This window comes from Hemicordylus capensis, chromosome 4, assembly GCF_027244095.1.
Source record: "Hemicordylus capensis ecotype Gifberg chromosome 4, rHemCap1.1.pri, whole genome shotgun sequence".
Lineage (NCBI taxonomy): Eukaryota > Metazoa > Chordata > Lepidosauria > Squamata > Cordylidae > Hemicordylus > Hemicordylus capensis.
Window position 1 is genome coordinate 221,422,485 of NC_069660.1, and position 15,491 is coordinate 221,437,975.

General features: G+C 42.5%; 1 protein-coding gene across 6 annotated transcripts in view; it reads left to right on the top strand.

The window, feature by feature from the left end:
* Positions 1–690: 690 nt before the first annotated feature.
* The window catches only part of SCGN (secretagogin, EF-hand calcium binding protein), a 34,405-nt gene continuing 19,604 nt past the window's right edge, over positions 691–15,491 (top strand). The window contains exons 1-4 of one of the 6 annotated variants that reach the window (XM_053313320.1): positions 691–1,103; positions 2,617–2,696; positions 13,572–13,691; positions 13,990–14,079. In XM_053313320.1, coding sequence (XP_053169295.1) covers positions 1,031–1,103; positions 2,617–2,696; positions 13,572–13,691; positions 13,990–14,079 — 363 coding nt within the window. In that variant the 5' untranslated portion in view covers positions 691–1,030. The remainder of the gene's footprint in view (positions 1,104–2,616; positions 2,697–13,571; positions 13,692–13,989; positions 14,080–15,491) is intronic. The other 5 variants (XM_053313317.1, XM_053313319.1, XM_053313321.1 and 2 more) reach the window with 5 other exon arrangements.

The following is a 15,491-nucleotide window of genomic DNA, read 5'->3' on the forward strand; positions in this document are numbered from 1 at the left end:
ACTTTAATGTGTGAGCAGCATCATTATGGCTATGTAACATTTATTTACCTCTAATTCTAAGAGTATAAAACCTTGCCCATTGTCAATTAACAACACATAACTAACTACAGATTTCCTTTCTGCTTAAAAACAACAGCATATAATTGATTTAAAGCCCTAGCTAGGATTCTCTTTCCGCTTAGTTTTTGAAGACTTTTGGATTGTTTCCAAATGTAGCAACAGCTGCAAATACTACCTTTGGGATGACCCAGTCCGTCCTTCCACCCATCACCCCCCTGTAGCTCTTGACATATTGGCAACACTGGAACACTGGGTGGGGGAGGGGGGAGGAATGCGCTCTATATAAGCAGACATTTAAAATCTACATGTTATTCAATGTATTTATTTTTTAAGTGAATGAATGAATGAATAAGTAAATAAATATGTATCGGTTCATCTAACAATAACCATTTCACTTTCTCCCTAGGATAGATTACCTGAAGTCCCTTTGAATTGATAGGGCAACTCTGACTCATGGGTTTCAACATGTATGGCCATGTTAATCCATCTGTCTCAGTGCAACGCGTTTTCCAGTAAACGAATCTATATATTCCAATATATACATGAATGCATGATAACTCCAGTAAATCCCCTGATATTCTCTCTTTACATTTGGCATTAGCTGCAAAGAAAAACTGGTTCCAGAAATCTCTTTTCAGAGGTGGCAGAAGCAGGGCGGGAGAGTGCATGATTCCCCACCGGTAGAGTGGAGCACAAAGCCTTTTCTCCTAGCAGGTGTGAGAAGAGACGGTGACAGGGTGTGGGCAGCTGCAGCTTTTGGCTGGGTGGTTGCTTTGCTCTGACCTTCTCAGCTAGCATCAGGTGGGTCGCCTGGGAGTGCTGGGCGTGTCTCCGGCTTTTTGCTTCTGAAAACCCGCCCGTCTCTTTGGCACTCGAGGGCAGGAGTCAGCCCAGACATCCTGGCAGTGAACTTCCAGTTAAAAGCACCGCGCCCTAAACTTTGCTCAGTGTGGTCTCAGTGGTCAGCACCATGGACAGCGATCCTCTGGTGCGCCTTGACGCTGCTGGCTTTCTGGACCTCTGGCAGCGCTTCGACGCCGACGGTGAGTACTCGAAGATTCAAAGGTGAACTTGGGCAAGAGACGTTTGTAGTGTGTGTGTGTGTGTGTGTGTGTGTGTGTGTGTAAAACTTAGTTATATTATATTTATATAAGTTCGTATTTGCACTTTTAGCCTATAAAGAAGTTTTGTATCTCTGTGTTGAGTTCCATCCAGCAGATCCTCCTCTAAAGTCCATATAGGATGTGTAGCATGAGCGATTGCTGAATGACCACCACCAGATAATACACATACTTAATTGGATTTGTATTCCTGTGGTCTCAGTATCTTCCTTTTGAGTGTGTCTGCTGTTGGGCAGAGGATATTAAAATTCAGGCTGTATTCTGACTGAATCTATTCAGTTAATCACTACTTGATTTTTGCATGTTAAAATAAATATTGCAGTATCTCAATACAGGTTCTGATTATTTATTGCTCTGCTTATTTATTGCTGCTGTAGCCTGCCTAGAGAGCAAGGAGGCTGTTAGTTCGAATCCCTGCTGGTGACATGTGTTCCCCAGAATATGGGAAACACCTATATCGGGCAGCAGTGATTTAGGAAAGTGCTGAAAGGCATCATCTCATACTGCATTGGAGAAGGCAATGGTAAACCCCTCCTGTATTCTACCAAGAAAACCTCATGGCTGTGTGGTCACCAGGAGTCAACACCAACTCAACGGCACAAGCTTTCCTTTTTTCTACTGCTACTACTACCACTACCACTCTATGTCCTTGTGCATTGTGCTGTTCAGAGCAACAAACACCCCAAAAACATACCATATAAATTGTTCCTAAAGTGATGCTTTGTCTACATCACTTTAAAATGCATAAACTTTGTTCCATGTACGTAATGGGGTTTATGTTACCCATCATTATCAGATTTACTGTAAAACAGCTTAATATATAGTTTGTGATCATAGATTTACAGCAACATAAATCTGAATATCCTCTAAGATTTAAGTCGGAGCTATTTATTGCAATTTGAAATCTAAATTTTTATTCCCAGATGGGTGAATTTAAGCATTCATTAAAATCTTAATTCCTTTCACTTTCTTCAAAGTGATATGCCTTGGATCTCTCTAAATTTCCTGGGTCTGCTGTGGTAGAGTTAATTTGCATCTTGGACTCATGTTTTCCAGTATTTGTCTCAGTGCAACTCTTGACACAGAGATTTTTGTAATAAGCATAGTTCTCAAAGAAAACTTGCGTAAGAAAAACTCTGAGTGAATTTTTCTCAACGTTTCTATCTTGTATTTATGTGACTAAGAGGAATATTTTATTTTTAAAATGTAATAAATTAATTGCATATTTTAAAATTTAGCAATATATTTCTTTAAAAAAACAAAACCTTCACAGACATTGTGTAGTATGCCAGTTTGGTTAAATCTGCTCAGCTGATTTAAAATAAAGAAGGTATTACTAGATTTATGAAATATTCATGCTGTATGTGGTTTGTTGGGTTTGGAGTCTAAATATTAATGCTATCTGTTCAGTAATCTATGTATTTATTTATTTTAGACAATGGTTACATAGAGGGGAAGGAGCTTGATAACTTTTTCCATCATCTGCTAGAGACATTGGACAGTGAAGTAAGTACTGTATCCTGTTACTTGCATGTAAGGATGAATAAAGGTCATTCACCCTGATCCAACTTGAGCAGTTCAAAGCCTTCATGCATGGATCCCCGGCTGTGCGCAGATGGGCGCTGTGCATCATGCAGTTCTCTCACTGACCCATCAGCTGTGGCTGCATGTTGTGGGACCCTTTCAGAACAATTACAATGCTGCCATACGGCTGTTTGGCAGTGGGGAGCAGAGAACTCTATTCACTCTCTCCACTCCACCTTTTCCTGCCAAACAGCTGACCCTCAGGACGATACCCTCTTTGAAAGGCCTCCCCATACACAGCACAGGCTGTCCCATGCATACTGCTTCAGATCAGGGTAAGAGTGTAGCCCTGTTCAGACATTATGTTGTATATTTGTATGTGTAAAGGACTGTACATGCATTCTTGGGTACAGACCTCCTCAAATGCAAGATACAAATAGGAAGTGTACTGCTGTATGTACGTGGAACATAATGTTGAACATATTTCTGTATGCAAATACATAACTGTATTTGCATATGAATCTGCACATGCATATACTATACACAGATTATATGTGTGTTGAACATAACATGTGAACAGGATGTGTGTGTTTAACCATAGTTGTCACCCAAGCTATTTATTTCTTTAGGCTATTTATTTATTTAGTAATTCTAAAAGTAAAGAGAGTTGCTGTCTGGCAGCAGCAAAGTCCTGCTTAGGTTGTTTTCGGAACAGGTGTAACAACTTCATTATCTGCTTTTGTGTTCTGAATTCCCCCCCCGCATTTGCCACCCACTCAGTGGTCATAATTCTGACATATAAAGCAAACCCATTTCCTTCAGCAAACTGACAAACCCATGTTTAGTTAGATTAATGAACCAAGAGGCTTGAATACACATTAGTCTGGAAAGATGGAGGGAGAGCGGCAGGTGGTTTTTGCTTATTCAAAACAGTGCTGATTAGTTCTGCAGATGCAATATTCTGGCTTCCAAAATCACTTTAACAGGGGGCTTTTTTCCAAAGTTAATTTGTACTTGCTTAGGAAAATGGATCTATTAAGAACCAGCTGTAAGACTTACTGAAGAGTCAACTGCAGTGCATGGGCAATTATTAGCATGTCTTGTTCATTGCAGTTCTGTTTCATTTCAGCTGACATATTGCCCCTTTTATTTATTTTTGATTGTCTGCTATTCAAAATAGCGTAAAAGGGCACACAGCTAGTGTTTCCTTTCTTTGCCTTGTAATAAACCAACAACAATATTTTTTTATTATTAATTACATTTATATCCCACCCTTCCATGGAGCTCACACACACAACTAGGGATGTGCCGAAATGTGATTCAGTGTTTGTATCGCTGGCACAATCCCTTTTAAAAGGAGGGTTTCCACAGCCCTTTTAATAAGGAGGCGAGCAGGTCTATACCTGCTCCTCCTGCCACTTGCCGCCACTTCCATAATCCCGGCACTTCTACCGGATATCTTCGCACACCAGAGGGGCATCTCCCAGCTGCCCCTGCACATCATTCCTGCATGAAAATGGCCGCCACACATAAACGGAGGCCATGTGGGTGCTGGTGTCATGCACAGGGGCAACTGGGAGATGCCCACCTGTGTGTGAAGATATCCAGGAGGAGCACCAGGATTATGGAAGTGGTGGTGAGTGGGAGGAGGAGCAGGTATGGATCTGCTCTCCTCCTTGTAAAAGGGCCTCCTTGTAAAGGGATCGTGCAGGCAATTCAGACGCTAAATCACATTTTGGCACATCCCTACTCACAACAGCCCTGTGAAGTAGGCCATGCTGTACATCAGGGGTAGAGCACATATTTTGTGTGTAGAAAGTCCTAGACGCAATCCTGGATATTTCCAGGTAAAGCTGCAAAGACTCGTGTCTGAAACTCTGGCAGACTACTGGGTAGACAATACTCGACAATGGTCTTACTCAGCAGAAGGCAGCTTCCTATTTTGATATGCTAGGCTGAGCTAGAGAAACTGGCCCCAGAGTCACACAGTAAGCCCTGTGGGAATTGGGATTTGAACCTAGGTCCTCTCATTTGAAGGCCCATACTCTAGCCAGTGCACAACACTTCCTCTCAGTTCTAGAAGACATGAGCTTATTCGTTTGATTCATTATTCTGAGATGATAGCACCTTAACTCATATCAGCTTTGGATTTGCATACAGTGTCAAAGGATAAATAAGGAGGGAGTCATCAGAGAAAGAGAGAGGGAAAGCCCCCGAAGGATCAGAAATTATTTCTGAACTGCTGCTGTGTGACCTTGGAAATATACCTGATAACTGAGGCAGTTCCTCTGGTGGGTGGATCAGGGCTCAAACAATTTGCAGAACATCCTAAAAGCTGCTTCATCTATTGCCTTTTCCTAAGACAACTTTCTACTATTCCTGCAGAGTATATTTCAAAAAGTGATAACAACAGGTGATGCCTCTGTGTGTGCCAAAGGTTTTCGGCTAGCACTTCTTTCAGCAACACAGTTCTACTGTAGAGGGGCTATTAAATCCTTCCAGATGTTTTGGGGGAGAATGTCAGAGTGTACAGGCTTTGTTTCTCATGCTGGACTGAACAGAGCGTGTTGAGGATGCCTGCTGTCCTGGTGTTTGTGTCCAGAGCAATTAGGTTGTGCCCCCTGTAAAGATGAAAGGGAGAGTAGAAAAGGCTTACCGCCATGGGAGGGGACAAGAAGACCCTCCTAACGAAGCATGGTCTCTCAGAGTCATGGTCAGCCTCTGAAAGCAGAAGTGAGAAGAAAAAATGTCCCTATAGGTAAAGTGTGCCGTCAATTTGATTTCGATTCCTGGCAACCACAGAACCCTGTGGTTGTCTTTGGTAGAATACAGGAGGGGTTTACCATTGCCTCCTCCCACGCAGTATGAGATGACACCTTTCAGCATCTTCCTATATCGTTGCTGCCCGATATAGTACCAACCTTCTGCTCATTAGCAATAGCAATAGCAATAGCACTTACATTTATATACCGCTCTATAGCTGGAAGCTCTCTAAGCGGTTTACAATGATTTAGCATATTGCCCCCCAACATTCTGGGTACTCATTTTACTGACCTCAGAAGGATGGAAGGCTGAGTCAGGCTTGAGCCCCTGGTCAGGATCGAACTTATAACCTTCTGGTTACAGGGCGGCAGTTTTACCACTGCGCCACCAGGGGCGTTAGTCAAGCATTTCCCCACTGCGCCACTTAAGGTGACTTAGACTAATGGTCTGACTCGGTATAAGGCAGCTTCCTTTGTTAATATGTTCTTAAGTGGTTGATGCAGGAGGAATTGACCTGCTTTCCTCCTGTTGCTCTTCCCTTGTAAGTGCAACTTAATCTCAATGTCCCCCATTATCTCAGCAAATGTGCTTCCTCTGCTGTGCCTGTTGTGGAAGCCAGTTGCACTTCTGCCCTCATTTGATGCAGAGTTGTTCTGCAGTGTTGCTGTTCCAGAGATCCTAACAACGATATAACTCTGTAAGAGCACAAACTCAGACAATCTCCCCAGTGGCGCTCTTACCCCTGGACTTTGGGGCTGTAGTTTGAAGTTGGGGCCAAAGTCCAGGGCCTCCACACCCCCTGGGGGCCCCCAAATCCTTGTTAGTCTGCTCTGGGTGGTGTGGTCTCCACTGGCCTGCACTGAGCCGGGCAGCCAAGTGGGATTGTGACCTGTGCTGGGTGCTTTAGAGACAGAGGGGAGAGTGGGGAAAGAAATATGTGGGATGGGAATATGTTGATGCGTGTTTAAATGTTTCTACTACTATTTGCATAAATATACCTGTTTTATATTCGTACATTCTTGTGAGTTCAGTTGCTGTTTGTGCCCTCAAGAACCCATGTGTTAAAAATACTGTGTCTGTGTGTGTGTGTGTGTGTGTGTGTGTGTGTGTGTGTGTGTGTGTGTGTGTAGGGGATGATGTTTAACTTGCAGGGGGCAGGGGCCTCCTGCAAGGGGTGGGGTTCCAAAGGCCTTTAGGTCCAGGCTCCAAAATTACCCAAGTGCACTCTGAATCTCCTATAGAATATCCCAAATATTTACAGTGACTCATTCAGTTTATTAATTTATCAGACTAGTCAGGTACCCACAGCCATTCAAATCTAGATTTAAAGTTGGTAACCAACATTAGTGTGATTGTGTGAACCCACACCAATATTACTGATGTTGGTTTGTATCCCATGATGAATCTGAGATTCCCGCCCTGGCATGGGCTCACATGATCATACTAAGATACAAATGTGTGAATTAGGCCACTCTTTTTAATGTGCTTCAATGGATACAGATGTGCTTTACTAACCTAAGAAGATTGCAATGAGGAGTAATTTGTTACTATTTCTGTACTTTGACAATTAAAGTACTGCACTTAATAAAATAAAGAGCATGATGAGCTCCAAAAGTTGTCTTTGTTTGAATAACAATTTCTTAATGATAGTTTCAACTTCCCTGCTGTTCTCCCCTAATGACCAGTGTAGTCTGCAGTTGTGCTTTTTGTCTCAGCTATTCTGATGCATTCTCCTCCTAAGTTAAATACAAGAAAAACCAGCCCAGCTGGAAAAACAACAGAATGATAGAATCCAGCAGGCATGCAAAAAGGGAAGAAAAGAGGAATGAACACTGACTCCGGGGAGCAGGGCATTCTGTGCTTGTTTTAATTTTAGGTTGGCTTACACAGGAATCTTTGGCCTAAATGTTTTGTGTCCAAAAGGAGAGCTGGGGATTTTGTACGTGGCTCCAAACCTTCTAAGGGATCAACCAAATTGGAGAGCCAAAGACTCCTTTTCTGTTTATTTGGTGATCACGTTTGCAAAATTCAAATCTATATTTGGCTAAGGATGTCAGTTATAAAGCATGTACACATGTAAAAATAGCCACATTTCCTGTTTCAAATACATGGGAGTTGGCATTGTTGTTGTAAATTTACTTGTTATTGCTTGAACGGATTTTAAAGGGAAACCCAGCTATTTTTAATGTGCATGTAGTCTACTCAACTAGAGTGAGTTGACTCCATTACATGAGTATTTTGAGTTTGAATCTCTGTCCTAGTCACCACAAAATATAGCACCAAGAACTCCTCTGTGTGTGTGTCCATCTTTGTCTGTGAGTGTGTTGCTTTCTTGTTTCCATTGGTAAAAGTCAGATACAGCCCAATAATATTATGGGAAGAAAGACAAAAACAGACAATATACAAAGCTATTTTCCATATGTCAAAAGGAGTTGGTGCCTAGAGAAACAGATGAGCGGGGAAGTTATCTGAAGTCTAGCCATTCAAAGCAGCGAGTGTATTTTGCAGAATCCCTGCTATGATAGCTTAAATGGGCTCCAGAGGAAATATGAATCCTTTGGCTGTCTCAGAAGAGTAGCAGAAGTTAGTGGTTCCAAGACATTGTAGTCAGGGTGTCATTCAGCAGCTGAAGTTTGCCTTTGCTCAAAAGTCACTGAATGCTTGATCTCAAAGTGACTACTACTCAGACCCTTGTTTGCTCTCCTGACCACCCTAGAGAACAAAAGGAATTTAAAATTCAAGCAGCAATGGCACAAATAGTGGGTAAACAGGGCCTAAACATATAGGCAAGGAAACTGGGGGCCAGAACAGAGGCTAGAGTGGAAGGCAGGAGCAGAGGCATATCTAGGGAGAATAGTGCCTAGGGCAAGCACTGAAATTATGTCCCCTGTCCAAACATCTGACACCCATCTTTCAGATAACTTTACCATAATATCAGCTCAAAAATTCAAGTCAAGCTCATTAATCTTTTAATATTTCAAAAACTATTTAGCAGTGGACGTAGCCAGACCAAAAAATGCTAGAAAACTACAAATTTCAGTATGCTGGGGCTCATGAAATACCCAAATACTATGTGGAGGTGTACTTGGAAAACTAAACAGAAATACCTGTTCTAATTCCACACTATGCATTGTAGCATCACTATTACATAAGTTTTAAAAATAAATGGAGAATTTAACTTTTCCCAGATACTCTGAAAATAACTAAAGGATATGCAGAGTAAACTGTGTCACTACTTGGAATATATTCTAGTATTTCAGAAAGACAGTTAAAATGAGAGAAAGAGAGCAAGAAACTCCCAGTGGGCCTTAATACTAAGGATTTCACACTGATTCAAAGACAAACACACCATTAATAGCCATATTATTAAGACATCACATTTAACTCACTTATCACAAGCCCCGATTCTCTGTACTTAGTGCCAAACTAAATATTTGTGCAGTGACTTATATATATATATTTATATATAAATATATAAAAAATTACCTGTAGCCCCTTTGGGAGGGACTTCCTAAAGGCCATGTGTGTGGGGGTCTTCAAGGGTTTCTGCTCCCTGCACTGACCTCTAGGGCCTCACAGGGACCATTTGAGCATGTGCGGTGGCCTTTTAAAAAAATAATTTTCTTTTTAAAAAATGGCCACGGAAAACAAAATGTCCGCCGCACATTCTCAAATGGCCTCTGCAAGGCCTGGCATGGTTTAGGGCCTCACAGAGGCCATCTGAGCATGCACAGTGGCCATTTTGTTTTTGGCAGCCATTTTTTTAAAAAAATTAAAATTTTAAGAATGGCACCCCCCCTTCAAGTGGTGCCTGGGGCACGTGCCCTACCTGCCTCACCCTAGATACACCTCTGGGCAGGAGAAGCAGACTAAGCTATAAGCAGGGATCTCAGAGAACAAAGCAAGACATCTGGACCAAGGGCAAAGCAGAGGCTGGGACAAGAATCAGGCTAGAGCAGAAGTCTGGGGTGCAGGCTCTGGGAGGAGCTCCCGATGTGAAGCAGCTGTGAAAGACAGGTTGCAGCTAAGGTGCTTATAAAGAAGCCCCACCCCTTCCCGAAGTTAACTAGTTCCTGATCTAGGGCAAGCAGCTACTCTAAGCTTCCTTTCCTCTCCTCTCAAGTAGATCAATTGATAGGGAAACCTGGGCAGCCAGGCAGATACTTCACCGTTGGCACTGAAGGTTGGCCTGGGCTTGGTGTTGCTGTTATTCCTAGGGTCCAGGGAGCAATGGAAGGGATCCTGGCTGGGAATGGATCCAGATTGGAGGGGGGTATTAGATCCCTCCCAGATGCCACACGGGAGGGTCTAATGGAGTGAGCTCCATCAGACCTCATCAAATTCTGCCCCCTCCCCCCCCCACAAGTGCTGGTGCTTAGTTGATCCTATCTGCGGCATTTCAAAGAGCTCCGGCATTGTGTTAGAATGACAGCCCCTGAATTCTGCAGCTAGAAACCCAAACATCATTGTTTGAGTCAATTATGTAGAACTGGAGAGTTTGTAAGATGCTTTCTTGCATATTTTTGCCCCAAGTTTTATCAGAGATTTTGGATAGCTGATGCAGTATTTTTGACCTGGAGAGAGAAAGGACATGGATGTGCATAATTAGAGTAGAGAACAACTTTGCACGGCAGAGGTCGAGTGTTCCAGGGCTGCACCACTTCAGCCTTCCAGCGGTTTTTGGACTATGACTCCCATCATCCCTGTCTACTGTGCCCTGTGGCTGCAGATGATGCGTGTTGAGGTGCAACAACAGCTGGGGGGCCAAGGTTGTGCAGCCCTGGTTTAGGCACTGTGAAGAAGAGCTGGAAGCTATCTGAGTGTCCTATCCCTGATGAGTAGAAAGCCTGCCCCACCTGCCTTGTCAGAAGCCTTTATCAGAAGCTGATACATTTTGATAAACTTTCAGATTTGCCTCTGAAACCAGGAGGGTCAGATATGTAATATTATTTGATGGGCATCTACCAGTTGCTGCATCTGGGGCCAGGCTCTGCTTTCTATGTGCTGTCGGAATCCTACAGTTTCTTAGATTCCTTGGAAACATCAAAGCTCTCTGCTGGTTCAGGAAGTAACACAAGAACAACCATAAGGAGACACTCTAGTAGTTCAGTCTAATGCAGTGGTGTAACCACCATGGAATAATGGTGGGTGTGTGGGGAGAGAAATGTCCTGGGTTGCAGGAGGGAAGGGGTCACCAGGCACTCCTTAACACCCCCACCCCGGGTACCCCTTTGCCCCCACACCCTGACACTCAGCCAGCAAACAATGTGCTCACTGGCTGCTAGGAGGAGACAGGCAGGGCCCAGTGTCAACCACATTGCCTATGTTGACGTGCTTCTGGCTTTGATGCAGGGGAAATGGCCATTGCAGGGGCCACTTGCTCAACCCCTGGTCTAATGCCATATCATGTCTCCTAGGGAAACCATGGCCTGAAGCTAAAAGGAGGCATAATAATTGAGTGACCTTGTTCTAAACCTTGTTCACTTCTAGGGTTCTGAAATGGAGAACAGTCTGAGCATGACAACACATGCCCTAATAATCTTGACTAATAGCTGTTGCTCTGGGACAAGACTGATGATTTATTTCCAGTTGTGTTTTATCCATCAAGTATAAAGTTACCAACCTAGTTGCATGTGGGAGAACATAATTTAATATTTCTCTTCACTGATTTCCCATTAAAATGGGAGCTCACAAATCTTTACATACATGAGGGAGGGACACTGAAATCTCAAGGAGAAATCATTGGACAGTTATACAACCTCAACTTAAAACTGACTTTCAGGAAAGAAACGTCCATGAAAAAAGCCAGGATGACTAAAAGAAGCAAGGTTTGCTTCAGTTAGTACCATTCTATTTTCTTTCACATTAACAGTACATTTTTTTTAGTATAATTGTTCTTAAACTTCTCTTCCAATTGCTAGTCAGAAACTTTAGGCTGTAATCATATATGATATTTTTAAAAAGATACTGTGGAAATGAACCTAGTCCTTTGTTATTTTTTTTAAACTAACCCTATTGTTCAGATCTATGCCAGATTCTTTTAATGACTTATTCAATGAATTTAAAGAAGGTAAAATCTTTCATAGGAGATAAAAATATTTTGGAGGCATGGCTCTTGTTAATTAACCTGATTCCCATAGAATTATCATTTGAAGCATAGGCAAAGATTAGCTATATATAACCCTTGATGCTTGATAATCTTCTGAGAGGTTTTAAAGGTCAACTATCATATTTTAAAGTTTCAAAGACAATTTTTTTCAAAGGCCACCCTTGATATTTTTCAGCCAAAGATGCTTTCAGCCTTCAAAGCATCCTATGAATCCACAAATCCCATAGGATGCCATGCACATGGACAGTGAGCTAGACATTGGAACTGTGGAGAGCTTGAGCTCTGGTCCCACCACCAGTATGCCAATGCCAAAATCCTACTTTTACATTTCTTAATCTGGCTTTACTTCAGTGGTAGGCAGGTACAATGGAAGATCACTGTAACAGAATATCCTGTCCTGTAGATTGCCAGTTGCTGGCATAGGAACATAGGAAGCTGCCTTATACCGAGTCAGACGATTGGTCCATCTTGCTCAGTATTGTCTGCACAGATTGGCAGCGGCTTCTCCAAGGTTGCAAGCAGGACTCTCTCTCAGCCCTATCTTGGAGATGCCAGGGAGGGAACTTGGAACCTAGATGCTTTTCCTAGAGCGTCTCCATCCCCTAAAGGGAATATCTTACAGTGCTCACACATGTAGTCTCCCATTCAAATGCAACCCAGGGCAGACTCTGCTTAGCTAAGGGGGAAAGTCATGCTTGCTACCACAAGACCAGTTCTCCTCTCCTTAGATCAGCTCTCCTTTCCATCACATCACATCACATCACATCACATCACATGCTACTGCTGGCTAACTACTGTTCTATGAAGCTCCTGCATAATTTTTTTTTACAGAGGTCTCCATAGCAAGAATGCATACCTGGTGTCACTTGTAATGTATTCTTTTTCTGCTGATGTTTGGGTCTCTAGGCATGATTGTGTGCCTACTGGTGGCTGGTTTTCACAGTTGAGCTGTGTGGAAGCATCCAGCCTAAAGATGTTGTGATTGCTCCTTTGGAGATGAGCATTTGAACACTGGCCCTGCACTTTTGCTGCTAGAGTGACTTTTTCAGATTCTGACCTGGGGCCACCAGAAGATATGCATATGGCACAATGCAGTAGATGGTAGTGCTTCCAGTGGTATGCCAGTTTTGGTTTCAGTCTCAGTATCAATCTTGAAATTTATAGGAACCCCTCTTGTATACAGTGTGGCCCAGTGAATTAGTATTTTGACTGCTTGATGAGACTGCTTCTTTGAGGGACTGCACACTATTTCCGGCAGGAATCCCTAAATGTGTTTGCAGGGTGAGTTGGTTGACTTGCATAGAACATGATGTCATTTCCCACCTGTACAACTTACCACTCCAAAGGTCAGGCAAGGCATGGGGGATGCATCTTGCTAAAACGCAAACAGAGGGGTTTCCCTCCCCCCCAAAGTCAGTCTGGTGGTGGAGTCTGGTGGACATGCTTCTCCCCCTGTTGCCTGCCTTTGCCTCTCTTACATAGGGAACTGCTTTCTGCTGAGTTAGACCATTGATCCATCTATCTCACTATGGCAGCAGGGTTTCAGGTAGCGTACATTTCCCATCCCTAGCTGGAGGTGCCAGGACTGAACCTGGGACCTTCTGCATGCAAAACAGATGCTCTGTCACTGAGCTATTGGCCTTCCTCATGCCTGGCAATCTTCTATTGTTCTGTCATTTCTTCTGATAATCCATCTTTACAGACAAGGGGATGGAAAGGACTTGTGCATATTCTTATAGTGTTTTTGTGCTTCTCTGAGCAGCAACTCATTTCTGACTTGATATGCAAATATGTGTCCATGTCTGTGTCCAAACATGACTTCAGGATGAAGAGACTTAAACTAAAATGCTTTATTAGGAATTCCGAACAGAAATGGCTCTTTCAACAAGCTCCCTTTCCTTCAACACTCCCACTGTTGATTCTGGATGACTGATCTTAGACAGGACATAACATATTATATCTGGGGAAATGGGTTTACCCTTAACTGCAATAAGGTCAGCTTGTTGCTTTTAACACCACAGAGCACCATAACAGAAGAAAAAGTTCAGAAGGTGAAAGAACGATTTATGTCAGCCTATGATGTGACTGCAGATGGACGCTTACAAATACAAGAGGTACCAGCATCTTTTCTTTTGAAATGCTAGGAAATGGATCACAGGTAACCAAGGAACTGTGACTACACTGCAGAAAGTGGATCAACCCTTTTGAGCTCATGTAGTATTGAAACTGATTGTCTAAACAAAAAAGCAACTTACTCTGTTTTAGGTTTTGTTGCTGCTGCTGTAGCTTTTCTTTTCTCTTTTCCCATATGTCTCTCCTTGTAATACAGCACTTGTATCATTTAATCTAAAGCAATCTATGGAATGAGGGTTGTGATTACCTTACAGAACTGTAAGCATTACTTTATTTTAGCTTGCAAATATGATCTTGCCTGAGGATGAGAACTTTCTGCTGCTTTTCCGGAGAGAAACACCTTTGGACAACAGTGTGGAATTCATGCGGGTGGGTGTAAATTCCTGTTGCTGGCTTACTAAATGCACATTTTGAAGGTATAGTGAAGATTTTTTATTAGATTGGTATTTCACGGTCACACTGAGGCTTAAATCACACATGACGGCAGCAGACTCTGGTTTAAACTCTGGTCTGTCCCAGTCATATATAAAGCAGGCAATGAAGGGCCTAATATTAGAACAAAAGGTGTCCAGGGCTGTATGTAGGGAACTGAAACCTTCCTAGACATGTAAGCCTCTTCTCACAAAGTACTTTTCTTCCAGCAGGAAGCTCACTTCTAGTATCAATAGTGACCTTGGCTGGAAGGAGAAACACACCAGAAGGGAGTTAAGCCATGACTGAGGAACAGTTAAACGTCACCACCATCCCACATCCCACACCATCCTCAACAAACAGGACTCCGATGTCCTGCTTTATGTGCAGTTTGGGCAAACTTGGGTTTAAACATACAGGGCGGCTGCTGTCACATATAGGTTGATCCTCAGTACCATCGTCTCTGCATATTCATTGTGAAGCACTCTTTCTTAGTTTGAGTACTACAGCAGAACACATTTGCTCTGAAAGAGGCAACATACAGCCTTTTCTTGAAGATAGTCTGTAATGCAGTGTTGCATAGCTGTAGTGCTTATTAAGTTCAAGAATTAAAGAATAATATTAGCAGCTTTCATTCAAGAGGGGCTGGTTCAAGGTTTTCAACATCTGGGTGCAAACAGGATAATGTTACCGCAGAGTAAATAGCCAATTTAGCAGCATTTTAAAATGTGCCCTCATGCATCTAATGAAATGGATTGTAATCCGTGAAAGCTTGTGCTAAAATAAATATGTTAGTATTCAGGTTTCTTGTTTTTGCTGCAACAGGCTATCATGGCTACTCTTCTGGAAGGTTTATGCTGGGAAGGTAATTTTATAAAATAAAATCGGATCTAATTTGGATTATCATTTCAGTTTCAAGAGTTTGCCTTCAGGAAGATGACTAAACACAAGGGAATACAAGTAACCATTTGATTGCTAGTGTTATTTACACGACAAATAACAAATCTGGATATGCAGCCATGGCAACTACATAGCCAGATTAAAAAGGGAAAATTGATTTCTATCTGATTACACACTTCCTTTAGAGGAAATATGTCCATGACACATGAGGAAATGTAATGTTTATTCCAGTTTGCAGAACATGGTTTTTCCAGTTCTTTCAAAAAGCAGTAAAAGGTACTGTTAGTGATTAATCTCACTTTGTCATTTCTGAATGAACCACATGATCATATTTATAGATCATTGCACATACACGCACACCAGTCAAATTATTGATTTTTGGAAAGAGTAGCAAGAATATCTAAGATTTCATGTCAGCAACCATGCTGACCATGCAAAAATGGCTGCCGTGCATGCTCAGAGGCCATGTC